General features: G+C 50.1%; 1 protein-coding gene across 1 annotated transcript in view; it reads left to right on the top strand.

The window, feature by feature from the left end:
• Positions 1–21954, top strand: part of Abtb3 (ankyrin repeat and BTB domain containing 3) — a 271670-nt gene extending 249716 nt beyond the window's left edge. Inside the window, exons 12-17 of the mRNA XM_059245625.1 lie at positions 3939–4044; positions 8647–8749; positions 9834–9915; positions 14238–14306; positions 16534–16647; positions 19771–21954. Coding sequence (XP_059101608.1) covers positions 3939–4044; positions 8647–8749; positions 9834–9915; positions 14238–14306; positions 16534–16647; positions 19771–19980 — 684 coding nt within the window. The 3' untranslated portion in view covers positions 19981–21954. The remainder of the gene's footprint in view (positions 1–3938; positions 4045–8646; positions 8750–9833; positions 9916–14237; positions 14307–16533; positions 16648–19770) is intronic.
• The last annotated feature ends 5752 nt before the right edge of the window (positions 21955–27706 follow it).

The following is a 27706-nucleotide window of genomic DNA, read 5'->3' as shown; positions in this document are numbered from 1 at the left end:
TACAGAGAAATTTTGCCTTTTGCTTTTTGTTTGTTTGTTTGGGTAAACATCACTTTGAAGTATGACATACACATAGAAAATTCCCCAGATTGTAACTGCAGAGCCCAGTGGATTTCTATCAGATGGAGTCAGTCATCCCTAGGCCCCCAAACACAACACGCTTAGCACCCCAAGCTCCCCGGTCTCCCAGGCCACCCCAAAAGCCATTCCTCTCCCGATTGCCAACACCGCATGTGTCATCTCATCCGGTGGCTCCTTTAACTAGCCTAGCTCAGGGAGAGGAGCCTTCCACAAGCACCCCAGTGTCTGACAGCAGGAAGGGGGAGTCATCGGGTGGAAGGACATGAAAGTCACCAACAGCCCTAGCAGGAACATCTGGGGGGCAGGAAGAAGGACAGGCCTTTGCCAGATGTGGACCAAAACCTGCTCCCTGGCAGCTGTGCTGCACATCCAGGGGAGGTGACCCAGAGACAAAGCCGGCAGCTCCATCTCTGGAAGGGGCGGGCCCGAGAAGGAAGGGAGCAGAGAGGGTTGATTTGCTTTCATAGGAAGCTCCATGGAATCCCTTACCTGTGTGGTATGACATCACATAGACTGACCTGCAGGGAAACAGGTAGTTTTAACATAGCTGCAGAGTGCCGTCAAGCATTCCCCAAGCATGCACTGGTCCACCGCCCCCAAGCATGCTCTGGTCCACCATCTGCATACTCTCTTCACTGAAGTTTCTCTTTGCATCGTTTTCTTGCATTCTAGCTGAACTGCCTATTCTGTTTGAATTGTTGAATTCTAAGAGTTCCTTTTATATGCTAAGTACTAGTCCTTTGTCAGCCATACGGTTTGCAGATATTTTCTCCCCCTCCATAGCTTGTCCTTCATCCTGTTATCTCAGTTCTAGCATTTACTGACTGTCCTCAGCATCACCAGATTGTAACATGTATTACAGAGGGGATACAGTGTATTAAACCGTGCAGCTTATTATGAGGAATAGGAAATGTATGCCTCTTCCATCTCTCCATCAACAGAAGGAAGAATGTGATTATTTAATTAAAAAAAAAAGTCTGCTATGCTTTGTCATAAGACTTATTGGAGGCCTCTTTGGAAATAAATCTCTCTTACAATGATTTAAAAACAATCATCGTTCTGGCTGCTCTGTGCCAGCATCAGGCATCTCAGAAACCCCAAAGAAGCAGGTGTGTGTCCCAAGTCCCTCACTGGACCGTAACTAGCAGTATCACCAAAAGTTTAAAAAAAAAAAAATCTCAATCGAAGCAGGAATATCAGCAAATGTGCTGGACGGGAAGCCTCTGAGCAACGCCTCAGTCTAAGCTTCCCCCTCAAATGGCTGCCAGTGACAAACAGCCACTAAGTGAATTTTGGACCAAATCTTGAAAACATCCGGAAGTCACCAGAGACATTCCTAGATCCTCACAGCAGAACTCAAACCATCTCTGTGAAAAACCTTGAAAACGGGACTCAGTGTAAACACCATTTGCTAAAACTGCTTAATTTATCAACTTCAGAGAAAACACTAGAGCAGGACAAATGTGTGCTTAGCAATCTCCCCCTTCCGCCACATCCATTCATCAAAGCCTCCTTAGGCCTGTCTTTCCCCCATTTTCTTTCTTCTCTGTGTCCTCACACAGCCCTCACAGTTCTCCCAGACTCTCTCTTCCATGTGGGTCACACCCTGTGCTGGGGAAGTGGCCTGCTCTGGGCACTGAAGCCAGGATTTGCCTTAATGATAATAATCACCCATTGCAGAGCACTTTTGTGTGCCAGGTGTTCTAGCCACTCCATACTCATCTACACCTCACAAGGAGCCCCGGAGGGAGGGACTGTGTTACCACCATCTCCATTTGAAATGATGACCCCGAGACCCATTTAGAGGATCCCGAGAGCCAGGGTCCCAATCCAGGCAGCCTGGCTGCTACAAACCTCACATCTCACTGTAAAGTCACCCTGCCCCTCCGTCAGCCTCCCCTTGGGTTTGCCTGTGGTGCCTTTCGCTGTGAACTGTCATTTCATCTTCTTGAATGACAAAAACAGACATTGGTATGCAACCACAGAGCCTTCTGCCAATGGGAAGGTCACCCCACATCTGCGGATGTCATGGCCAGCGGAGGCTGCCTTGAAAGGAACCTTGACTGTCACCTACCCAGTGATGTCCCCCCACTCACGCACACCCTGCTGCCAGGGTTTGCCCAGCCCCAGAAAGGAAATGATGTTTTTTAAAAGCGTGGGATCCAGTCTGGAAGCATTTGCCTCTTATGCCAGCCCCTGGGAAGCAAGGCAGGAAGATCCTGAGTTCAAGACTAGTCTGAGCTGCATAGCTAGGCCCGGTCTCAAACACAAATGAGAAACAATGTCAGAAAGACCAGGGTAGGATTTGCATTCCTCACCAGCTCCCAGGGGATTCTAGTGCTGCTCATGGGGGGAAACAGTTTGCTGGCTCGCCCATGGGTGCAGGGTGAGGTGGCAAAGTGTTTGCTCTTAACGTATCATCCATGCCACCCTTGGGAGGAGCCACCATCCCTTCTTCCTTTCCCGCTAACGACCCCTCTGGTCATCGTGACCCAGCTGACACTGCCTTCTGAGATCTAGCCACTTGGATAGAAGGGTTTGGATTTTCTTTACCCACGTGGAGGAGCTCTGTCCTGCCTTGGGGATTAAATGTGAGACTGTCTTGAATCACTGGCGTCGTTGTGGTCCCAAGCCAGTCACTTAAAAAAAAAAACCAGCAACACTCACTTGTGGGAAATAGAAAAAAATGATGATCTCATTCTGTTCTTCTAAGACTCTTCGGTTTTTTATCTTTAGAGAGATGGTACAAAGTGGGTTTTAACCTTCCTTTTTTGCTGCTTTGTTGTGTTAGTCAGCCTGGTGTTGCTAAAACGGAACACCTGAGATAATCAGCTTAAAAGAGGGAAGGTTGGTTTTGCTCACAGTTTTGGAGGTCCGTGGTCCATGGCTCCTGGGGTAGAGGTGAGACAATGTACCAGGGCAGAAGCATGCGGTAGGAGCAGCTGGAAGGCAAAGAGAGAAAGGGCTGAGTCGACCAGCATCCCATAATCCCCTTTAGGAGACACGCTCAAGGACCTCAGATTTCCTGCAGGGTCTCACGAAGGTCTAGGCATCTCCCCCACAGCACCATGAATAAGGGACCACACCCCTAACGCGTGAGGGACACCGAGTCAAACCACGGCGGTTGTAAAGACTTGCCTACCCCCTGTTTCAGCCATTTGCCCGACATGAAGCATCAGAATGCTGTGAGTCACATCCCACCCCCCAGCCTGCACACCTGCTCGTGGAGGGCAGTGAACGGAAAGGACTGGCATGGAAAAGAACCAAAACACTAGGATGAAGGTCACTCGGCCCAGTCTCCGGCCTCCCTGAGCCGCGGGCAGCTGGAGTTCGGAGGCACAGAACGGCCTTCCGCCGTCCTTAGTTTTATTTTTATTGAAAAGTGATTCAACTGATGACACCCAGATCCCAAACGCCTGAGCCCTAGAATCCACTTATTACAGAGCTGAATCAGAAGCTTTCGTCCTGTCCTTATGGGGCGCAGTCATGGGACCAAAAGGGCTTTCTGCTGCTCGCTCAGGGCCACTGGCTGCTTCCAGAATTTGAGAATACGGATAAAGGTGGATTGGAGGTGAAAGCTTTCTACTCATGAGTACAAAAGCCTGCTTTCCATTGGCTAGGAAATGATCAGGGTGAGATGGGAAGATGTTTTTTGTAAATTTCCTAAGCACTCAGCAGTGGACCCGTAGAGCAGGTCAGTCCAGGTGTGGTAAATGCAAACTGAATGTCCGTTGTCCTGGGGGACACACAGTAAATGCACGGGCTCCTCTTGCCTAGGGGGACAGGTGTGTGTAGTGACAGCCTGGCTAGCACCACCCTGGCACTTTCAGAACACAGCTCCTCTTCTTCCTTCACAGAATGAAGTGATCAGCCAGCAGCTGTGTGTCATCTTCACACACTGTTATGGTCCCTACCCCATTCCCAAGCTCACGGAGATCAAGAGGAAGCAGACGTCACGCCTGGGTGAGTGGTGGCCCGGGTATTCCAGGCTATAGCTGTGGAGCGTAGGGGTGGGAAGGAAGCAAACCTGTGCATCAACTGCAGGACGGGAACTTTGGAGGGCAAACAAGAGGCAGACAGCCGGGGAGCCAGGCCCAAGAGATGAAAGCTCCCTTAGTAGGCAGTAAATCTCTTTGGAGAACACAACAGAGGACGTGGATGAGGAGACTGCAGTGCTTCACCTGGGGGACCTTTTCCCTCGTTCGCTGACACTGGGCACTGCTGAGGCTCCTGATCCATGAGTCCCATGCACAGGAGATTTCAATAGACAGCCCACTGTCCACGTCAGCTGTGATGATTTTGATAGCCAACTTGATGCAGTCGAATTACAATCATCTAGGAAGAGAATCTCAATGAGGAAGCATCTAGATTAGCTTGGTCTGTGGAGATTGTCTTTGGTGGATTATTGATGTGAGTGGGCACCATTGCCTGGATTTGTGTGAAAAGGAACAAGTGAGCGGAGAACATTCGTGTGGATTCATTCTCTCTGCTCCTGGCAGTGGGTATGACCAGCTGCTTCCTGCTGTGTTGACAGTGTGAACAGGAGCTGTGAACTAAACTAAACCATTTCTCCCCAAAGTTGTCTTTGTCATGGTGTTTTATCAAAGAAATGGGACTAAGGCAGCAGCTCTCCCGTCTGTGAAGTCCCCCATCTCCACTGCAGAGGAGGAGGCCGGAGACACCATTGAACCATCAGTGTCCCTGACGGCCATCCTGCGTTAGGAGATAACGAGAAGAAAGGAACAACCACACATGGCCGTACAAACAAGGGCAGATTAGGGCTAGAGAGACACCTCAGAGGTAAAGAATGAAGATTGCTCTTCTAGAGGACCCAAGTTCATTTCCTAGCACCCGTGTCAAGTGGCTTATAACCACCTATATCTGCAGATCCAGGGAGATTCAACACCTCTGGCCTCTGTGGGCACCCCACACAGACACAGACACAGACACAGACACACACACACACACACACACACACACACACACACACACGTAATTAAAAACAAATCTTTTTTAATTGAAAAAGTAGGGCATACCTAAGCAGTAGAGGTGGGTGCTCTGAAGTCCAGTGAGGCTAGCCGATCACTTTATATGCTCCCTGGGTACTTGCACATGACTCCAGCCATATACTTGACTTCCACCTCTCAGTGGTGCTCAGATATCCCAGGAGGTAGGCATGGCCTATCCCATGCTTTGATTGCTGTCTGGAGACAGAGCTGGGACTTGAAGACAAGCCCTGCCAATGCCAGGATTCCTCACTGTGTAGGGCCAGTTCCTGAGATCCCCCAGGCAGGCACGGGCTTCATCCAGAAGATCCGGGGCTACTACAGGCAGAGCAGAATTGAAAAGACAGAGAAGTGCCTGGCTGTCTTGAGGTTGGAAACTTGAGCCTGCCATTGTACAAGCCCATCCCCTGTTGCCCGGAGAGTAATAAAAAATTAACAATGAAGGATTCCTTTTCCTATAAGGGTTGGGACCTTCTCTACTCCCTGTATCCTTTCTCTCTAAAGATGGAGAAATGGAAGCATCTGAAAATTCTATCCTATAGCAAAAGCATTCCTTCACTTTTTTATCAGTTAAAGATGGAGTGCATGGAGCTGATTTGAAGTATATTCATTACCGTTATAGAAACTTGTGCATTTGAGTATGATACAGCTGTGTGTTAAAATGGGAAAGTTGGCAACAGAGTCAAAGGTTATATGTTACCTTTATGACTACACACGTGACAGATCTGAGTTGTACCTAAGCCACAAGTGTTTCTGCCCTGCAGAAAACATTGATCGTCAGGGTGACAGATTGAAAAGGCCAACCAATGAAAAGGTGGTAGAGGCGAAGGGTCACCTTCCCAGAACGTGACAGCAGTGTACAACACCTGAGTGCCTTGTGAGGCACCTTGTTAGCGTGAACATTTTTGAGGGCTGAGTCAAGGACACAGCATAAGCTCTGCTTCCCATGGCCAGAGAGGGAAGAGAATTCTGAAATTCGGTGCGGTGTTTCTCACTCGCAGTGAAAGGTTCTTTGTCTCCGGGACACAGGTCAGAATTCCAAGGTTAGCACCACGAGAAGGCAGGGCTGGGTGGCACTGGAGAGGTGGCTCATGGGTAAGTGCTCTTGCGGAGGACTCAGGTCCTGTTCCCACCACCCACATGGTGACTCTCAACTGTCTGTAATTCCAGTTCCAGGGTGCCTGATGCCTCTTCTGACCTCCATGGGCTCCTGCACACACACAGTGCACACTCAGACACACGCGCATAAAAGAGATTTTTTTTTTTTAAGAAGGCAGAGGTCTTGACTAGACAGAGGTAGGAAGTATGGCCTCGGGTTAGGAAAATGGCTCAGCAGTTAAGAGTGTGTACGGCTTCTGCCCTTCATGAGGGCTTGAGTTCTGTTCCCAGCACCCATATTAGGCAGCTCACAACCGCCTGGAACTCCAGACCAGGAAAGTTAGAATCCACAGGCACCTGCTCTCACATACGCATACCACATATGTACATGCCCCTAAAAGTAATAAAAATAAATCTCAAAAAAAAAAAAAAAAAAGAAAACAAGTGTGGCCTCTGTGGGAGCACTGGGGAGCTACTGGAAGGTTTGTAGAAGGGGAGAGGGGGGTTGTAATCAGAACCCACACTGCCTGTCACCACAAAAATCAGTCATCAGGGACAGAACCAAATCACTAAGAGGGCCCAGGATCTGCGGCGGCGGCAGTGGACTAAGACCCTGACACCAACCTTCTCTCTCCCCTCCAGCCCCCAAGCTGTATGGGGAGGGTGGAAACAGAGAGTCAGCCATTCCAGGGCTCAGTCTTGCCTTCTGTCATTTGGACAGTCACAGTTCTGAGCCTTCCCCCTGGACAATCTCTCCGACTGGTCCTCGTCCTATGGGGATCTGGGCTCAGGCCCTTCTTACAACCACCTGGGCTAACTCAGCAGCGGCAAGCCATTAACAGTTGCCCTGCCACGCTGGTCATAGCGTGTACGTGCAGATTCCTTCCTGCGCTATGGAGTGCAAGTACCCCGTGGTATGAAATACAAAGATATCCTACAGTGCCTCCCCGCCCCCATCAGGATCGGATCTGACTTTAGGAAGGATGGCTCCTGTGGTGAGTGAAGGCAAAGAGACCAACAGAAGCTCCAGAAGGATCTAGAAAGATGATGCAACCTGACCAAGGGCGGTAACAGAATGAAGGGGAGTGAGGGAGAAACGGTCAGGAGTTTGGGGATGACCGTAGGGAAGAAAGCTCCTCTGCCTTTGGTCCTGGTTTGGAGCACCTCTCATAGAGATGAGGAGCACCCAGCACAGAGCATGAGGCCAGGAGAACCACTTAGGTGGGTGGAGATGTTGTGGCTTCTCAAACTCCCCCAGCAAGCACTGTGAACGCCAGCCCTGAGTGCCGCAGTTCCAGTCAGCTGACGTACAGGTGGTCTACCACGAGACCCTGACAGTTAGAGCCACGTTGTTTTTGCTGGGTGGAGACTGACCAGGATAGAAGTCAAGGAGCTGAGAATGTTCCCAGCAAGGCAGAAGTGCTGGGCTGACTCCAAGGGCCACCCAGAAGGACCTGGGGTCTGCATGCCTAAGTTAAAAGTAATACCTAGGAACCTTGTACTTGGTGGGTCAAGCTGTAGAAGTGGAACGCCTTGGGTCCAATCCTGGCTTGCACAGCCCCTGTGACGGCTCCAAGGCTCCGTTTCCTCCCTACACAAGGCCTGCCATTGTTAGACTCCTTGAGTGAGTGTTAGCTACATTGTCTTTGTTGTAAGAGACGAGATGGGGTTGGCGCCTTTGCAACAGATTCTGGGAGAGAACCTGGAGTCCAGTGGCAAGGGGCGGCTGCCCTTCTACACCACTTCCACTGGGGGGCGGGGGACGACACACACTGAGCCTAAGAAAAGGGCAGGAGGATGGGTGGGTTCGCTTCACAGACAGGCCTTTCATACCCTGAGGTCTCTAAGCTCTGCCTGGAGGTGTGTCTGCTGTGGAGTACGGTGGCTCCTCCTCCTCCTCCTCCTGCTCCTCCTCCTCCTCCTCCTTCTCCTGCTCCTCCTCCTCCTCCTCCTCCTCATTCTAATCTTCGTGAGTGGGAGAGTGTGGGTGTGCAGGAGGTCACAGCATAATTGCCACCGTCAGGTCTCACTTCCCATGTGTCTGAGGCGGGGTCTCTTGGCTGCCGCTGGGTACAGCGGTCTAGCTGGCTTCCAAGGATTGTCAGGCCTCATCACCCACCTCACTGTAGGAGCACTGGGATTCCACGTGCCAGTGCTACCACGTCCAACTCGGATCAGAACTCAGGTCACCCCACACGCTCAGCCAGTGCCCTTACCCCCACTGAGCCGTTTCACCAGCCCACGGGCTGCTTCCACCACAGGTCAGCTTTGAGCATCTCCTGTGCTGAGCTGGGTGGCAGCGATGCATCCGCCCTCCATGGGTGCTGTCTCCAGTGTGACTCTTGGGTCATCCGTGAGGAATGAAGAGGTCACTGTGCTCCCCTGTCCTCCCCTGTGCATTCGCCAGAGGGACCCACTATCACCCTCCTTCACTAACACACTGCCCCCCTTTCTGTTCTAGATCCTCATTTTCTTAACAATAAAGAAATGTCTGATGTGACCTTTCTGGTAGAGGGGAGACCCTTCTATGCTCACAAAGTGCTGCTGTTCACAGCCTCTCCCAGGTACGTACCCTCGGCGTCTCTGTGGCTGGACTACGTCTATGATTGTTCCTATTGCTGCTCCTTTTCTTTTTTGAGACAAAATATTGGTGAAACTATTAAGGCCACTCCACGTAGTTAAAAGCGAGGTTTATTTTGTGGGGTAACTTACAAGTGAAGGGTTGGTTACAGGATCTGGGAAAGGTGTAGCGCAGTTCAGCAGTGTTCTCTGGAGAACTCTGCTCGGTCTAGCTCCAGCGTCCAGGGTCCAGGAACCAAGTGAGCCAGTGCATCTGGATCTAAGGTCACTAGGGTCCTCTCTCGGCCCCGCCTTGTAGGCGTGACAGTTACCAAAGCCTCAGTGGGGGTTGGAACTTACAGATCAAGCTGGAATGGCTACCCACTACAACAAAACCTCATGTAATTCAGGATGTCCTGGAATTCACTGTGTAGCGAGGTCGAACTTGAATTTCTGATCTCCTGCCTCCACATCCCTAGTACTGGGATTACAGGCATGCACCGTCATGCCCAGTTTATTTGGTCCTGGCTTATGAGCGCCAGGCACGCTGTACCAACTGACCATCCCTAAGTGCTGTCCCTGCCTTCTGAAGTCCAGTCCCACTGATAAGGTCCCTACTGACCAGAGGCTTTGCATCCAAACTCCAAGACAGATGACCACCCCTGGGGAGCCCTCCCCCACCCAGTCCATATGGGCTAAATGCCCTCGAGGCTGCCTGTCTCACCAAGACAGAAGTTCCTGTCTCCCTGGAGCAAAGCTTGGGCAACAGAAAGGAGGACGAGTAATGACACCCTGGGCTCCAGACAAGACAGAAACCAGGGCAGGTGCTCAGGACAGACTGACATCCGCGGAGGAGACCCCGGGTTGGTGCTGGAAAGTGATGGGGTTTTAAAGAGCGTCCAGTTCCTTCCCAGTGGCCAGTCTGGGAAAGGATGTGAGTTCCAAGCATAGTCATTAGCTTTGAATAGACACTAACAGCTATAATCCAGCGGTGTCTCAGAGCAGGATCCAGAGATTTGTCAGGAGGAGAGTCATTTGGGCAAGCCGTAGCCGTGTGGATGAGTCTTGATCTTTCTGTGTGTTGTCCAGGTTCAAGGCCCTCCTCTCCAGCAAGCCAACAAACGACAGCACCTGCATAGAGATCGGCTATGTGAAGTACCCCATCTTCCAGGTGAGTCCTGGGGTAGCCTTCGGGCCTCAGCTGTCCCTACCACCTGGGACACCCCTGTACTGTCGGTTCACTCATTCCATCCCTCCCACTCCATCCTCCAGCCCTACAGCAATCACGTGAGGCCAGTGCCTGTCAGCCCCAGTCCTGGGCTGGGGGAGGGAGCCCAAAGGTAAGGGACACCCTCTCCCAAAGACTTGTAAGTCTAGCGGGAGTATCCCCAAGTCGCCCGTCAGCTACAGTGTGTGTGGGGTGTTTGCAAACATGGGCTCCTTTTTGGAGCCATGTGCTGTAACAGCCCAGACCCAGGACATTGGGGCAGGGTTAGGAATGGAGAACCAAAGGGACTCAGAATGAGGCTTTGGGCTGGAGAAGAAGGCTAGAGCATTCCAGACAAAGAGAAGAGCACATGAAAAGGACTTACATGATGTGCTCATCCCGGCATGTTGGAAACAACAGGATCCGTGCCCAGCCCATCTGGTGGCACACCTCAAGGACTTGATTCTGAGATGGTCTAAGTAAAAACCATACCAAAACGGAATTCCTGTTCCCCCCGGCCTCCATCACACATTGATATTGCCTGGGGAGCTTTGAAAATGTCCCCTGGATGTCTAGTCTGTACATCAGACCCATGAAAGCAGAATCTCAGGGCAGGTCCCAGCCTCGGGCACTCTGAGGCCTCTCCCTCCTTCTCCTGCCATCATGGAGTGGGGGCACTCTTCCTTATAGCATCTTCTGGACATTAACAGGTGTCCGGTGCCCTGGAAATGGTCAGAATGACTTGAAAACACACTAAGTGTGAGTCCCTAGGCCCCATCCATACACCTGGCTTTCAGTCATGAGAAGTCTCACTTCTGTCAAGAGCCTCTGATGCTGCTGGGCCCAGGGTTTGAACTTGAAAGCTAATGCTGCCCTTGTGTCCATGATCCTTCCAACTCCCCTGACAGGACCTCTTGGAAGGATGTGGCCTGAGTTCCCACAGCTGCCCCTAGGAGAGCCGAGGTTAAAACTGAACCCAGTCCCGTTGTTTTCTCACATCCTTGGGAAAATGAGTCTGCTCTGAAGTCACCTGACTCTACAGCAAGACTCCTGTGGCCTGTTAGAGTGGGATCGTGAGCTGAAGGCAGAAAACAGCATGTGTTCATGCGAGTGTGCATGCACACACACACACACACACACACACACACACACACACACACACACATCAAGAAGTACCCCATGACTGGTAAGCCTGGCCCTCACTGGGGAGGCTCCAGTAATAAGAGCCTGGCTCAGAGGAAGCTCTCAGTCACTGTTTGCCCGATGGGCTTGTTGTCAGAGTCCTGCAGGGCAAAGGCTGGCCTCAGGGGGATCCCTAGGCCTGTAATTGCTTCCGATGGGGAAGGTTTGCTGGCCACATTAGCTTCAAGTTCCTGTAATGGGAAGGGAAGATTTATCAGGCCCTGGGGACTTGTCTGTGTCCCTGCCCATTGCTCATAAAAGAAGAGCCTCATTTGTGGCTTGAAATAGGCCAAGGAAGGCTGAATCCGACCCACGAGGAGGCTCCCAAAAGCCTGTGCACTTTATATGCTTCTGGCATATAAATTTAGGAGAAGAATTTCTAGTTATTGATACTGTATTGTGTTTCCTCCCCCAAGACTGTTTAACATCACATGTGTGCAAGAGCCAGACCCACTGAGGCCACGCCTGACCCACTGAGGCCACACCTGGAGCTAGGCCTCTTTCAGGCTGCAAAACTCCCTGCCTCATATAGGTTGGCAGCCGCCAAGAAAAACAGTTCCATGTGCAGGCCCTTTGGCCTAATAAGGGCTTGTTGCACCCACTTAGAGAAAATGCATGCACTGGCCGAGTCTGGAAGGGGGGTGGGACGGCCCAATTTAAGCTCCATTAGCCCAGGGTCTCCCTCCGCCAATGTGGCAATTTCAGCCCGTGGCTCAACCTTGAATAAATGTGTATGGCTGATAGGAAAGTGCTTTGTAAATGGAGCGCCCATGCTGGGGGTGCACGTTACAGTGGTGCTGCTTCTTCTTATTGGTTTGGCCTGTATCACAAAGGTGCTAGAGGAATCACTTGATTTTAGTAAAGCCAATAGCCCAGCATTGACTGACAGTACTTCACACGCATATAAGGCCCGCTCTCCGAGGCAGGAGGGGGAGAGGAACAACGCAGTGTTATCTTCCAAGGCCTAGACAATGTCACCACCTCTGTGGTGGGCAGGTGGACACAAAACCCCAAGTCAGTGAAAGGGAGACACAGACAGGAGACATGCTGTGTCTAATATGTTCACTTGAGGCAGGCCTGTCACATGCCTGCAGTCCCAGCACTTGGAAGACTGAAGCAGGAGGATTGCCGTGAATTCCACGCCAGCCTGAGATATCAAATGAGACCCTGTATCCAAGTAATAATACTATAATAAAGTGTCCGTGTGCTGTCCGTGTGCCGGGCACTGTGCTAGGCACAGGAATACAGTGAGGAGTGAGACATCTGTATTCTCAGACAGCTAAGGACTGACACTTGAGTTGTGGACAAGCTGTTGCCTGAAACAAAGCTGAGTGAGCACTGAGTTGGACCCAAAGGAGGGCCAACCTCCACTGTTACAGAAGAGAGCTCATCCAGGCTGAGGGGGCTGGAAGATATGATAGAGGATCTGATAGAAGCAAGAGGAGAGAGCGGACAGTGCATAAAAGACAGATACCAGCCGGGCGGTGGTGGCGCATGCCTTTAATCCCAGCACTCGGGAGGCAGAGCCAGGCGGATCTCTGTGAGTTCAAGGCCAGCCTGGGCTACAGAGTGAGATCCAGGACAGGCACCAAAGCTACACAGAAAACCTTGTCTCGAAGGGGAAAAAAAAAAGACACATACCATGCTAGATGTGGTGATAGCCCCCTGTAATCCCAGTACTTGGGGAAGTGGAGGCAGGGGGAATATGAGATAGAGGCCAGCCTGGGCTACACAGTAAGTTGTGTGTTACATAGTGAGACCTGTCTCAAAACAAGCAAACAAAAAACAGATTCAGTTAGGAATCTGCTTTAATGAAATGTGCAAACATTCCACGTAATTCCATGGTATATCAGGACTAGCCATTGGTGACACAGAAGTATCTGTTAATTGGCAGTTTCTCTAAGAGTGTTAAACATTTCCCAAAATTAGTGTTTTATTTATTAGTGTTCCTGTGTGTGTGTGTGTGTGTGTGTGTGTGTGTGTGAAAGAGAGAGAGAGAGAGAGAGAGAGAGAGAGAGAGAGAGAGAGAGAGTATGTGTGTGTGTATGTGTGTGTGTATGCGTGGGGGTGGGGTGGGTGTGTATGTGTGGGTGTGAGTGTGTGTGTGTGTGTGTGTGTGTGTGTGTGTGTGTGTACATGTGGGGGGGTGTAGGTGTGTGTGGGGGGGTGTATATGCCATAGCACACTTGAAAAAAATTCCTAAGTCCTATTGTGGTGGCTGTACCACAGTGTGGTCCCAATACAGGACGTGACTAGTCTACAGATTTGGCCAACCCAGTTGCCCTGGCTCCAGGCAGGGAAAGCCAGGCATGTGGAAGGCAGTTGAAACTGGAGAGACTGGGACAAACTGGACGGCGATGCACCATGTGCAAAGGAACACTTGGTTGTCACGTGGGGCACTTACACTAATTCAGATACATCCACAGTCTTCAGCCATTCAAGGACACCCATTTGCAAAACTGTAATTTAGGGCACAATTCAGACATTGGAAGTCACATAACAAGGGACAGCCTCTCTTGGAACATTCACAGCACCATCAGTGAATATCAAAACCTGGGCCCCTCCAGCTTCCTCTGGCATTTGGTCAACTTGTTGTGAGGAACTTGTTACCCAGAGTGGCCCTCTAGGACTTCAGGAGGGTTGTTTTTTTTTTTTTTTTTTTTTCCGAGACATGGTTTCTCTGTGTAGCTTTGGATCCTGTCCTGGATCTCACTCTGTAGACCAGGCTCGCTTCGAACTCACAGAGATCTGCCTCCCGAGTGCTGGGATTAAAGGCGTGCGCCACCACCGCTCGGCGACTTCAGGAGGTTTTAAGTCAAGCTCTCTAAGTTGTGTCTCCTGCACAGCTTGACTGGATGAGAGGTAGGTTGGCTCCCCTTGATCATCATCCTCGGGTGACTCATCCGTCCTGAGGAGACAAGCTCAGGTTTGCTTTGGTCCTGTGGACAGACATGGAAGCAGGGCCTGGAAACTGTAGGGTCAGGGTTTCAGGGCGTCATCGGGAAGACCTGTGCAAACGTCCCCCATCAGGGAGAGGGATGCTCTGGAGTGGTGTGGTACTGTGTACGGCTGAGGTTCTACTCACTGTCTGCTCTTCCTTCCAGCTGATCATGCAGTATCTCTACTACGGTGGCCCGGAGTCACTTCTCATCAAAAACAACGAGATCATGGAGGTAAGGAGATCATTGTGTTGCTGGCTGCCCCAGCATCCCTTCCGTCTGCCCTCCCTGGCTCCATGATCCTCCCTTGCTCTGTGGTCCTCCCAAGCCAGGCAGCTTCTCGGGGAAGCCTGCCCTGGGATACTGGCTGCACCAGGGGCCCTGAGTGGAAACCAGTCTTACATGGCTTGTGAGGGGGCAAGTTCACCGAGGAATTTGGGCACCCCCTGCGCTGGGACGCTTGGACCTTTACAGCACCATCAGGAAGTAGCCTGGATGACTTGCTCCTCCTTGTGGTTACTAGGAGAATTACATCCATGACAAGCATGACTCATCCCTACTGCGCCTTCGGGGACCCAAAAACTGAGAGCTAGGAGCCATCCCTCTGCCTCCCAGCCTGCTGCTCCCACTGCACCTGACTTCTCATTCTATTGCCCCGTCCAAAGCCAGAGCTCTAATCCATTTTCCTAATTAAAGATGGGAGCTAGCTGGACATGGGAGCACACACCTTTAATCCCAGTACTCGGGCAGAGGCAGGTGGATCTCTATGGGTTAGAGGCCAGCTTGGTCTACATAGGGAGTTCCAGGCCAGCCAGGGCTACTGAATGAGACCCTATCTTTTAAAAGCAATTAATTAGTTAAAAAATGTGGGTTTGTTTGTTTGTTTATTTGTGTGTTTGTTTGAAGCGGGCAGCTTAGTACCTGAAGTCCTTCAGCCCAGACTCTGGGTCACCTGGGCAGTTTATTTGACCTACCTGTCCTGTAGAATGGCCATCCTCGGTCTGTATGGCTCACAGTCACTAAGGGCCCTGTTTGTCCTGAGTCTTTACCCTTCTTAGCCCCCACCCAGATACTCCAGAGGCCCTGGTCTCCCTGGACCCCTCCTCCCATGCTGCACTCCACCACAGGGCCAGGCAGCCTTTCATAAGCATTTTAAATTTTACTTTCTGCGTTCACTAGTCTGTTTACTGGAGACTGTGATAAAGGGGCTGGATGAGCCGGCAGGGGAGGGTCCACCTGGCAAGCTCACACTCAAGTTCAATGGAGTTGAGTGTGCTGCCTTCCCCGGACAGGGCCATGTTCACCCACCCAGCATCCCTCAGAGCCCCTCTGTGAGATATTTTATGGAGGTGAATGAATTCGCATTTAAGTCACAGCAGGCCGTAATGGGTCCTGCCTATAATTCCAGCCCCTGGGAGGGATCTGAGACCTACCTGGAAATAGATCGCAAGCCCCAGGCCAGCCAGGGCTACACAGTGAGACTGTGTCTTAGTAGAAAAAAAAAAATCACAAGAAGGCTCATGATAAACCCTCTGCCTGCCACCTTGGGGGAACTATAACTTCCTCTCTCCAGCCTGTCACTTTCCATATGCATCTGGGAGCCTCCCACGGCCCAGGGCTGACCTTGAACCGAGTGTGGCAATGGTCCAAAGGGATGAAGACCCTGACCTTCTGGACTCTGTCACAGAAGGTGGGAGTGGCACCTGGATAGGAAGCACCCTAAAGAAGAGGAAGACAGGGTGAGGACGGTCCCTGAGGTGGGATGGCGAGGAATGACATTGGAGAGGAGATGCGGACAGCAAGGCAGGGAGGGAGCCACAGAGGCCCCACCCTGCTAATCGGTGTCACACCCCCTCGTCCTTGCTAGATCTGGTTGGGGTATTTGAGGTTGACCCGCTCTAACAGGTGCGTCTGCGATCCACTTCATCATGCCTCCTGCCCGCAGCAAGCTTCCATAACTAGGGCCTGTTCCCCTGGTCTCACCTCGTGCCCGCTGTATACTCCAGCATCTCTGCTTCCCGACCCTCAGTCAGGTGCCCTGAGGAGTGGAGTAGTTGCTTTTCTATGGCTGTGGCAAACACTATGACTAGGGCCACTGGAAGAAGAAAAGATCGATTTGGGCTTACAGGTCCAGAGAGATAAGAATTCACGATAGTGGAGGCAGCAAGTGGGCCGCCTGCTGGCTGGAGCAGCAGCTGAGAGCTCACATCTGGAACCACAGGCACAAAGCAGGGAGAGCCAGCTGTGAGTAGGGAAAGGCCTCCTGTGACACACATCCTCCAACAAAGCCACACCTCCCAAACCGTCCCCCAAACAGTGCCACCACACTGGGGACGAAGTGTTCCAATGCCCGGGACTACGAGGGGCGCTTCTCACTCAAACCTGCACAAGGGCTCACTCTGACAGTCTTGCTGATCCTGCCCCGTCTCTGCCTCTAACAGTCTCTTTTTATGGATTGCAGCTTCTATCTGCCGCTAAATTTTTCCAACTGGAGGCCCTGCAGCGACACTGCGAGATTATCTGTGCAAAAAGCGTCAACACGGACAACTGTGTGGACATCTACAGCCACGCCAAGGTGAGCCTCCCTGACACCAAGGTGAGGCCTGCCCTCCCAACACTGTCTTGTGCTGTGTTGCTTGCGATTCAACCCTGGGCTTCAGCACACATCAGCCAGTTGCTTCTGCCGCTGATTACAGCCCCAGACCGTAGGCCTTTCCTTCCTGCCTCAGATCAGACATCTCCGTGACCTCCTCGCTTCCTTGAACATTGGAAAATAAGCCAGGCAGTGGCATTCTCCAGGAGTGTTATTCACTCTGCTGTCCCAAGAATCACGTCACAGACTGATTCCTCAGGCCTGGGCTGGGCTCTTGGTTCAGCTTCCCTAAACAGGTTCTAGCTAACGTCTCTGCTACTGAGTGATCTTGAATAGAAGGGTTTAGAATGATGGGCCTCAACATGTGGTCACCAGCAGCAGCAGCAGGGAGATTTTAGGTCACACCCCTGACCTATCAAACCAGAAACTCTGGGGAGATGTTCCTGGTTCCAGTGCAAGCTCAAATTCATGTCCATTATTTTTTCTGTGCTGTGATAAAACACCACAACCAAGGCTTAGTCTTATAGAAGAGAGGGCTTATCTGGGCTTTCAGTTCCATCTGGATAAGAGTCCACTGTGGTGGGGAGGCATGGCGGCAAGAGGCAGGCATGATGGCGGGAACAGAAAGCTGAAAGCTCACATCTCTCAAAAGCACACATGAAGCAAAGAAAAGGAATTTGAACCGGTGTGAAGCTTTGCATCTCAAAGTGTCCTCACACTTCCTCCAGCAAGACTACACCACCTAAACCTCCCCAAACAGCGCCACCAACTGGGGACCAAGTGTTCAAATGCCCAAAACTAGGGGGGACACTTCTCATGCAAACTACCACAAAGGGTGAGAACACCATTCTCCTTCGTGTCTCTGGGACACGGACACACACACACACACACACACACACACACACACACACACACACGGTGTTCTGGTTAGTGTGGATTAGAACTCTCCATGCTTGTGCTTTGACCCTGAGGCTGGCATGCTTTGCCTGTACCCCAGCTAAGCAGCATTTGTCTTGTCTTAATGGGTTCCCTTGCATAATGGCACCACCCAGAGAGGCCTTCTGTGCTCAGGAAGAGAGCCAGTGTCTTCCTCTTTTCCTCCCTTTTGAATTTGAATTTGAATTGCCCCAGAAACCCGACCTCCACGGGTAGATTTTCTGTGGCCTTTCTTTCATCTCGGCAAGTCCTGGTCCAGTCTCCTAAGGCTCCTTAGCTGGTAGCATCAGCTGCACATACCGCGATTTAATAATGCAAAGTGATGACGTGTGAATTCAGCAGGGAAAATGGGCAAGGACTCCTGGGTGGCAGGGGAGCAGACTCTCCCACAGGACACCCGTGTGGCCAGGGCCTCTGCTTTGACAGACATCAGCTTTACCTCCAAGATCCCGTCCTGGAGTAGGGCCAACATCAACATTGGCCGTCTGTGATATTTGCATAAGGGAAGGGCAGGTCCAGCTGCCTCCTGCCCGGTGTGTACACTACTTCGCTCAGCTTTGGACAATGCAGCCTCAACAGATGTTCTCCAGCCACTGGGATTCCTCACCGACCCATTGTGCTGCGGATCGACAGTAGTGCAGTAAGAAGCAGAAAAGCAGGAAGGCCGTGGCTGCTTTGAGCCAGAGGAATTGCAGGCATTTAGATGCTAACAGCCAAGTTCCAGATGTTAGCAAGGACCCCCACAGCAACCCCTCTGTGCTTCAGGGAAGCGCTTGAGTCAGCTGTGGGATTCAGACAGATGAGAAAGCCAGCCCATCACTGCATGGGTTAGCATCTCTTCTCCCTAGAAGCTGTCCCAGCAGCTCAGTCCTGAGCCTCTGATGGTCCATTCAGGCTATCTCTGTGTTTGAAAAAGAGGACAAGCTACTTCGTCAAATACAGAAAAGTTTGATCCAGTTCTAGTATTGTGGTGGAAAGAACAAGGGTCTGGGGACCACAGGGGCCTTTCTGGTGTTCATTAACCCACGTGTTCATTACTAGGACCTTACTCATCAGAATGTAACAAAGAAATTTGTAAGACATTCAAGGCCTAGTGGCTCACACCTGTAATTCCAGCACTCTGGAGGCAGAGGCAGGACAATCAGGAGTTCAAGACAATCCTTGGCTACAGAGAAAGTTTGAGATCGTCCTGGTATATGAGACCCCATCTTAAAAAGGAAAAGAAATTAGTATAACATGATCTCTTCATTTGAAAAATATAACAGAGGACAAGATCAGCAAACATGTTCTGTAAAGGAGCAGATTATTTTCAGCTTTGCAGGATATTTCAGGCCTGGGGGGGGGGTTTGCTTTAATGTTTTATTTTGTTTGTCCCTACTTGATTCTACCTGTAGTGCAGAAACAATCATAAATAAGTAGAAAACAAATAGCATGACTATGTTCTAATAAAACTTTATTTATAAAACAAATTGTGGACCAAATTTAGCCCAGGGGGCTGTAGTCTACAAACCTCTGTCTAGAAGATGAGAGATGAGAGCTTCAGTCCCATGTGGATCTGTAGATAGTTGTGTGGAGATGATAGGCAGGTGTGGTGTATAGTGTCCATTCAGTTAGTATTAACAGATACCATGCATAACAGTATGTTGTATTGCCTTCCACTTACACTAACTTGTGTGGAATGACACTCATCTACAAAACAACCTCCAAGAGCTAGGCCACTCTTAGCCTCTGTTTCTGTACCTAGAGAATGAGGCCTTGTACCTTGACACCCAAGAGCAGGACTCACATTGAAGGAGTGACCTCTGTGCTAGCATCTCTCCCAGCTGAAGAATCCAGTGCCTGTATGTGAGTGTATGTGATAGGACACCAACTCTGATTGATGCTCCAACTGCTCAGATCCCTTGAAGACCATAAAGTCTATGTATAGCCATGTCCTAAGCAGTACTCCTAGGCTACCCCACCCATGATGAAGCTTGGGAAACTGAGGCTCAAAAAAATGACTGGGCTTGCACAAGGCAAGAGGTAGAAGAAGGGCCTTCAGGTCTTTAGTAGGGGCCACAAAGCCACAGCCTGGTGATAGGAAGATGGGACTGCATCAGGCCGATGCAGCTGAGTGAGTGACCATCATCATTTCACAGTAACCACCCGCTTTCTTTCCTCTTCCCACAGTTCCTCGGGGTCACAGAGCTCTCAGCATACTGTGAAGGCTACTTTCTTAAAAATATGATGGTCCTCATCGAAAATGAAGCATTCAAGCAGCTCCTGTACGACAAAAATGGCGAAGGGTCGGGCCAGGATGTGCTTCAGGACTTACAGAGGACGTTGGCCATTAGGATTCAGTCCATCCACTTGTCATCCTCCAAGGGTTCCGTGGTATGAAACGCCTCCGCGTGGCAAATGCTTCCCAGAAGCAAGATTTCTGGTTCCCTCCTGCACTGGCTCTGCAAATACAAACCACACGACACAAATTGTCCCTGGCGTCTGTTTCTGATGGGCCAAGGAGCTGCCTCCACTGCCCCAGCCGCTGTCCAGTCAGCCATCTTGGCTTCTGTGTGCTCCTGAGAGAAGAACCTTCCGTGAGTCTGCAGGTTAGATTGTAGCTGGGTCCGGAACCTGCAGGCCAACACGCAGCAGCCAAGCCACCTCCAGTGAAAAGTGCCCAGGAGCCACGGACACCCACTGCCGAGGACCACGGTCTAACAAAGGGACCAAGGCTTAAAGGTCCCTCTGCTTCCTGGTTGACCGCTGAAGAACTCAACAGTACAACCTTGAAAAGCATCACGTGACACACGAATGACTTTGGAGGCTAGCCTTGCTCGGGCATCAGCCATGGTGGCTAGTTGTTGATGCTGTTGCTCAGCATGAGGAAATCACATGGCCAATTTTTAGGGGTGGGAACTTTTTAAAAATGTTCATGTATAGCGAACAGAGCAATCTCGTAGTTTCAAATATATTTCTAAGAGCTTAACAGTTCATTTTCAACTAAATTGTGTTCAGGGAATCTGTGGTTGGGGTTCTTTTCTTCTTTTTTTTTTAGACAGTAAGTTGCAGGTTCATGCCGTGTAAACTTGCATCCGAAAAATTCCTGCTGATACTATACAAGGTCACATATTCCTGCCTTAGTGATTCGAACATGGTTGAACAGAAGAGGTGCACTGCCAAGTATCTCTGTCTCGAATCCAATAGTTGACAATAACCTGCATGCTGATTGTGGTTTTAGGGTGAGACTAGGATACCCCCACATAACAAACATGCACTTGCATGGACCCAGACCTGTAAAACATCATGTTGTGATTTGTTTTCTTTTGCCAAAGTAAATACGTTCCCTTGCTTCTTGCTAAAAGCCCATTTGGTGAAACAAACATATTTGTTTCTTTTCCTGATTATGAATGGCTCTGGGGATGCTTTTACAGGAATATGTTCATTTCTGATACTGAATAGGGGGTGGGGAAGCACGTCAGAGAATTTACTATTAATCTCAGAGCTTTATCTGTATTCTCAGAAGATGTTCATAGTTTGTTACTAGCCAGAGAGTATGACTATGTTAGATTATTTTTAAAGATGAAAAATATATGATAGATAGGCTTGACACTTCCTGCATTCCGAGAGTGTACAGTCTACAATTATCTATGAGGAAAGTTTATATTGACAGGGTTATGTTTACTCTGCCATATAATATATATACATATATGTATGTGTGTGTGTGTATATATATATATGTATATATATACATGCAAACGAGATTGGTAAAGTGCCACAATACTCCAAATAATTCTTGAGTTGCGGCCTTTTTGCTTCTTGTTCTTTATTTTGAATCCTAGACACATTACGGTAAAAGCTGGGAGGGTGACTTTTATCTCTTGGGATGGCAAAGTTTTGTTGATAAGCCCTTTTCCTAGCATGCTTTTGGGAAGTTGCGCCAAACCCTAGAGTCTGAAGGAACTTGGAACTTCTGCCTGTTGTCCGACACCGTCAGCTCCTGTCAAGGACCCATGTCCAGTCTTGTTTCACGGGTGTGGTGTACAAGGTACCCAGTTTGAGTCTGTCCTCCGCATCACCCCTTTGTGACGCAAGTCCCTGAGGCCTCTCTTCCATGTAGTCATCTGGGAGCCTACCCAGCCCTACCATCAAGTGAGGAAGGGAACAACTGTTCAACGTGACAACCAGGTCACACACAGGGGGGCACACTGCCGCTTGTCTTCAGGGATGCTGCTCTCTAACCCAGCTGACTTCTCTGTGAATGACCTCTGTGAATGACCTCCAGGTGTTTATCTGTACATTGATAACTCCCACCCAGGCTTCTGTTACGATTTGGTGTGCTTTCTCTGTCATTAAAAGAAATTATTTCCCACAGTTTGCATCCTCTGTGTAGTACACAGGAACGCTTCCTCCCTTAGCTCAAGCCTGGGGTCTTCCCTCAGCTAAGAGATTGGAATGTGGCTCTGCAGAAAATGTGGAGGATAGGGATGGGGCAGCGTAGAGGACAGGGTGCATGTTGATGGCAGTGGGAGGGACTGGGAGGGTCTGTACACACCACTGAGTGATTCCCCAGGCTTTCTTTCCATCAGGCAAAGGAGCCATAGATACATCCACCCAGGCCACTGCAGTGGTACCTCTTGTCTACTGTGGAGACCTTGCCTGTGGGAGCCAAGTTCTGGGTGTTCTCCGTATACTGTGATGACACTTTGGGAGACAGAGGATTAAAAAATGACATCTCTTCTTGGGTGCCATTATCACTGAAGTCAAAGCAAGTCCCTGGTTGGTAGGTTCTGCTGCCCAGCCTGGCCCAAGCCAGGCCCCTGTGGAGTTATGTCCATCATTAACCCACAGAGCTACACTGCTGTGACAAATCACCTGACAGGAAGGAATCAAGAGAGGAAAGGTTTACTCTGGCTCACAGTTGGAAGGGATCATCCCATCACGAGGGGAAAGCTTGGCAACAGGAAGCTGCCCCTCACATTGCATCTACAGTCTGGAAGCAGAGAGCCTGTTAACAGGAAGCAGAACCAGGCTGTGAAACCTCAAGGCCCACTCACCCAGTGTGGCTCCACATCTTATGGGTTCAACCTTTCCAAACAGTAGAACCAGCCTGAGACCACGTGTTCACATATGAGCACGTGGAGGACATTTGACATTCTCCGAAGCAGGAGAGGGCACAGTCCGGGAAAGAGCTGGCCTCCCCTTCCCGTGATGGTGGCTCACTCTGCCCAGCAGTCCGGGGAGAGGGGACACATCCCAGCCAGGACAGGAGGCCCAGTGTTTCTGATCTGCTTCCCCCTCTGCACAGCCTTGGGTAAATGAGCTCTTCAAGTCGTTCCTTTTAGCAGAATACAGTGAGTTTTGAAGACACCACCATTTCTTTGTGTGACAAGTGATCAAACCCGTACAGGGACCCTCAGCATCTGAGGGACAGGATAGGTGGCCCCTCCACCCCTCCTGCAAGATTAACACAGGCGCCCCAATGTTGGCTTCTGGGCCCACCCCCAAGGCAGTTGGTCTTAGACGTGCTGTCCCTGAATACCACTCTTCTTCCCCGAAGCAGAAGCCTCACCCCACTGGGAAATCAGGTGTGGGCACCCACCACTCGCTAAAGTGGGAAACACACAAGGGCAGAAGTGGACAGAAATCCCTGGGATTCCGTGATGCAGTTTGCTCCTCTCTCTGACTCTTTGTGGGGGGCAAATTGATTTTTCATGTAAAGCCCCAGGCAAAAATGTTACTCCAGCTGGGGTGGAGAGTCCCATAAGGAGGACCTTTCATGGCATTCAGGACTTGCCCTGGGATGTGTGGACAAAGGGTCTAAGGAAAGCGCTCCTAACAGCCTAGGATCTGCTTTCAAAACCCAGAACACCTTGAGTCACACACGACGGTTGCAGGACCGGTGCCTCCTCCCTCCATCTCTCGTGCCCTTTCTGTCCTTGTCCACCAGAGATTGCTGCAAGGCTGACAGCCCCACTCCCAGGTCCCTCTCAGGAGCACATGACTGGGAGCCTCCTCTTTCCAACCTGGTTCTGCCCTGGTTCACTGAAACTCTGGACAACTTATCAAGGTGTCTAATTTACATTGTCCTCTGTGGAAAACTTGGGCTTAGGGGATGCAGCTCAGTTGGTCGAGTGCTTGCCTAAGATGCACAAAGCCCAGAGTTCAAATCCCAGCCACCACATAAGCCAGGTGTACTACTACACACCTCTAACCCTAGCACTAGGAAAGGTGGAGGCAGGAGGATCAGGAATTCAACGTCATCCTAGGCTACCTGTAAGTGAGGCCAGCCTGGGCTGCAGGAGACATGGTCTTGGAAGGAAGGTAAAAGAAAGAAAGTGGGAAAGAGAGAAAATTTAGTTTCACTATAATTAGTAGTGTTGTGCCCAGATCGTGACCCCCAGAGAGACCACCAAAGACGAGCATGGCGGAAAGCAAAAGCATGGTTTAATTCTGGATATCCAATACAAGCCTAGGCAGGGACTTCGTCCAATACATCCAACACAGTGGAGGCTGGAGGAAGCGCCCATCTATCTGCAAGCTCAGCTTTTAAAGGGAAAAGTCACAAGGTTACATCGTTTAGGGGTGCTAGTACGGGTACAATTCTGATTGGCTCGCTTCTAGGGGCTTCTAGAAATTACTTCTAAGGGAGTGGTTGCTCGCCACCATTTCTCATTGGCTGCCCTCAGGTGGGGGCATTTTTATGGTCAGTTACCCTGGAAACCAGGAAGAGGACATTCCATAGTCTGGCAGGCATTACCTCGTGACTATCTTGTGACTCTGTACTTTTACACTTCCTGGTTTCTGGAATCTGAACTGACTGGTTTCAGTAACTAATGGCCTATTCCCAAAAGGAAAAATCTTAGGCCTTAATTTTAGGGTGAAAACATTTTGGTCTTATTTCTAAGATGGCTCATTTTGGTCTCACAGTAGATGATGCTAGAAGGATGAAGGGGTGTGCCCTATGTGTCCCTCAGCAGAAAGAAGGCATTCCTAAGCTCCTAAGACTAAGCAGAGGGAGGAAGGAATCGACAATTTGTACAAGAAAAAGAACATTCGATGCCTTTGCCCTTTGTTTCTAGAACTTTCTACAAAAGCAATTCCCATGATGCCTTGCAGTTTTCCAGGATTTTCTTGCGCACTCTAATGGATGTGGGGAACCTCCCCTAAAACTGAGTATCTTGTTTATAATTCTTGTTCCCAGCATATTGCCTCACATGATCAGTCATCAATAAATGGTTAGGTCAACATAAGCAAGTTCATTTTCTTCCCTGTAAATATGAAACTTTCTGAATATTAATTAATTCTTCCAAATTCACTCAAGGAGGTAAGGATTACATTTGTGACTCCCGTAATGTTTGCCTCATGTTCCAGGCTCCACAAAAGACTAAAAAGAGCCCTGACCCACCAGAGTCACCTGTCAGTCAGGATTGGGAAGCTCCTCAAATGAATCCCGATAGAAAGCAGACCCAGAAAAACCTGGGACCACCCTCACCGTGGAACCAGCCCCAGCCCCGTATGTCCTTGCTGCCTTTGGCATGGCCCTCACCCCTCCTTAGCCTCTCTTCACCACCCCTGGTTCTCCCCACTCAGCTGAGGCCCGGCAGTATGTGTTTTTGGACTGGGCCGCTGAGGAAGTTATTATGATTCCTCCCCCCACTTTTTTCCACCCTCTTTAAAAATAACACAGTAGATTTTGAACTTCCTGCTTAGGAGGAAAAAAATAGAACCTATACTCAGCAATCAAATTGCACGTTAGTTCCCACTCCCGAAGAGGCGTCAGATAACGAGAGCCCTGAAGAAGGACACATCTCCAAGTTTAGATCTGAATAAGAAAAGACAATCTGTCTGCGTGAATAGGCAATTAAAAAAGATGCCCTGATGTTGATCTACTCCTCTGGCTCTTGCTTTTCAGAGTTAACCTTCCGATGAGTTCTGAATTTTAATGTCTTAAACCTCCAGGGTGAATGGAGAGCGGAAAGGAGGTGAGGATGGTGGGTGTGACAGGCGGGCTCACCCTTGGCCCTGCCTCTGCCATCAGCTGCTTGGGAGACTTGGTCAGGCCTCTTCTATACCCTGGACTTGCTTTCTCAGCTCTGAAACAAGGGCCCGCTGAGCTGATTCTCTGTGAGTCTAGACTCTCCCCTTGATGTTTTTATGTATTTCAAATCCTGGTAGCACCCTTCAGAGTGATAGAACATTCTGGAATGCATCGGTAACATGATGTCTTTGTCAAACAGGCTCCCAGCAGGAAGCCAAACACAGGCCTCAGAACAAGGTCCCGGGATGTTCAATTCTGAAGACTGCTCTCACTAGATCAGTCGCACTGTGACCATCTTGTTTTCAACTTGCTGGTTTCCTTCATGCTTAATTTATAGATTTGTAAGAAATGGCAAAAAAGGTCCTGTGTCCCTTCCCCACAGCTTCCTCCAGTGGTGGAAGTTAGGTGGGTCTGATACACAAAACCAGGAAATTGGCATTGGTATAGTGTGTGTTTAGTTCTGTGACACCATATGTAGATTCATGTAGACGCCACCACAGTCACCACGCCACTGCCACAAAGATCTGCCTCCTGCTGCCCCTCCCAGTGTTAAAAGCAAATGTCCTCAGTGTCACACAAAGAAGCACACAAGCCAAGCCAAGCAGCTAAGCCAGGCAATGTCTTTTTGAGAAAAGGGTGCTCCCGGGCCGAATCAGGCCAGTAAGCACACCGGGATGAGGGGCTCACTCAGTTTTCATTCTAAAGCAGGTGGAGATTTTGTCTCTTCCCTACAGTCATTCTGTGTGGCTAGTGTTAAAGGAATTGGCACAAAAAAGATGAAGGGAAGCAGAAAGAAGCCAGCTGCTCCAGGCCATCAACTTCCGGGGGATGCTTCAGGGCCTTTGCATACACCAAGATTCATGGGATATTGACTCTTGGCGGGCTTAGCTATCTTTGATAGAAAAAAAATTATTTTCCTCACATCAGCCAGCCCCACATACCTCCAGGCACTTCATTCCCAATCCTTGGCAAGCACACACCTGACCAAGATTTCTATATCTCCATTATTTCAAGAATGTTATATAAACAGAGTCATACAGTAAGCACCAAGTGTGTGCTCCTCCCCCTCTCCCTCCTCCTCCTCCTCTCCCTCTTCCTCCTTTCTCCTATTCTTTCTTTGGGGCTCAGACTTGAACCCAGGGCCTCGTTCGTATTATGGAGGGGATCCTCCGCAGTGCCACAGCCTCAGCCTCATTTTCTGCATTAAATTTTCTTATTCTGAGACAAGGCCTCACTAAGTAGTTCAGGCTGGATTTGAGTTTGGGATCCTCCTACCTCAGCCTCGTGAGTAGCTGAGATGATAGGACTCATAGCATAGCTACTTTGTTCCTTTTTATTGTTAAATAATTCTCTCTCTACCCCTGGCTCATTCAGTTCACATGTGCGTGCTGGAGAGCAAAGGCAGGGCCTCCCTCTGCCAGGCAAGCAGGCAAGCACCATGGCACTGCATCGTTCCTGCTACATTCTCAGGAAGCATAAGATGGCTCAGCTCTGGCAGCTGACTGGTCCTCACTCTCAGAACACAATTCTGTCTCCTAAACACTGACTTGGGTCCCTTGTCCTGCAGCACATGTCACAAGAAAGTACCAACAACCCTGGTTTTGTGGTAAATCCCTGGGGTCCGGGATGCCTCCACCGAGGCTAACCAGGCTTTCATCTGGACTGTACGTTCTTTCTACCGCTGGTGGTGTAGGGTAAGGCTTCACAGACTCGGTATGCATCCTCGCCCTGAGAGCCCTGTGACAATGCAAACCATTGATGCTGCTAGACTGAAGGCCACACTTTCGCACTTCACACCTAGGCAAAGGCCTGGGGTGTCCAGGCCAGAGGGTCATCTCTGTTGCCAGGCTACCTATGGCTTTTGTCCTGTCACCTGGTCTTTCTGGGGACTCAATATGAGTGCTGTTGGGAGCTTGCTTTCTGACATAGACAGTGAGGCCATCTTAGTAAACATCTGAGAAAGTCCTTGATACTCTCTCAGTCGGGTTAAGCCTAAGGAATTAGTCACCCATGATCTGCTCCTGCCTTCCTGTCCCCTGCTCAGACATTGGTTCTAGGTCAGATTTGTAACTTCACCGTGCTGTC

This window comes from Peromyscus eremicus, chromosome 18, assembly GCF_949786415.1.
Source record: "Peromyscus eremicus chromosome 18, PerEre_H2_v1, whole genome shotgun sequence".
NCBI classification, from domain to species: Eukaryota; Metazoa; Chordata; class Mammalia; order Rodentia; family Cricetidae; genus Peromyscus; species Peromyscus eremicus.
Note: the sequence above shows the minus strand (reverse complement) of the source record. Positions and strands in the feature narration are given on the sequence as shown.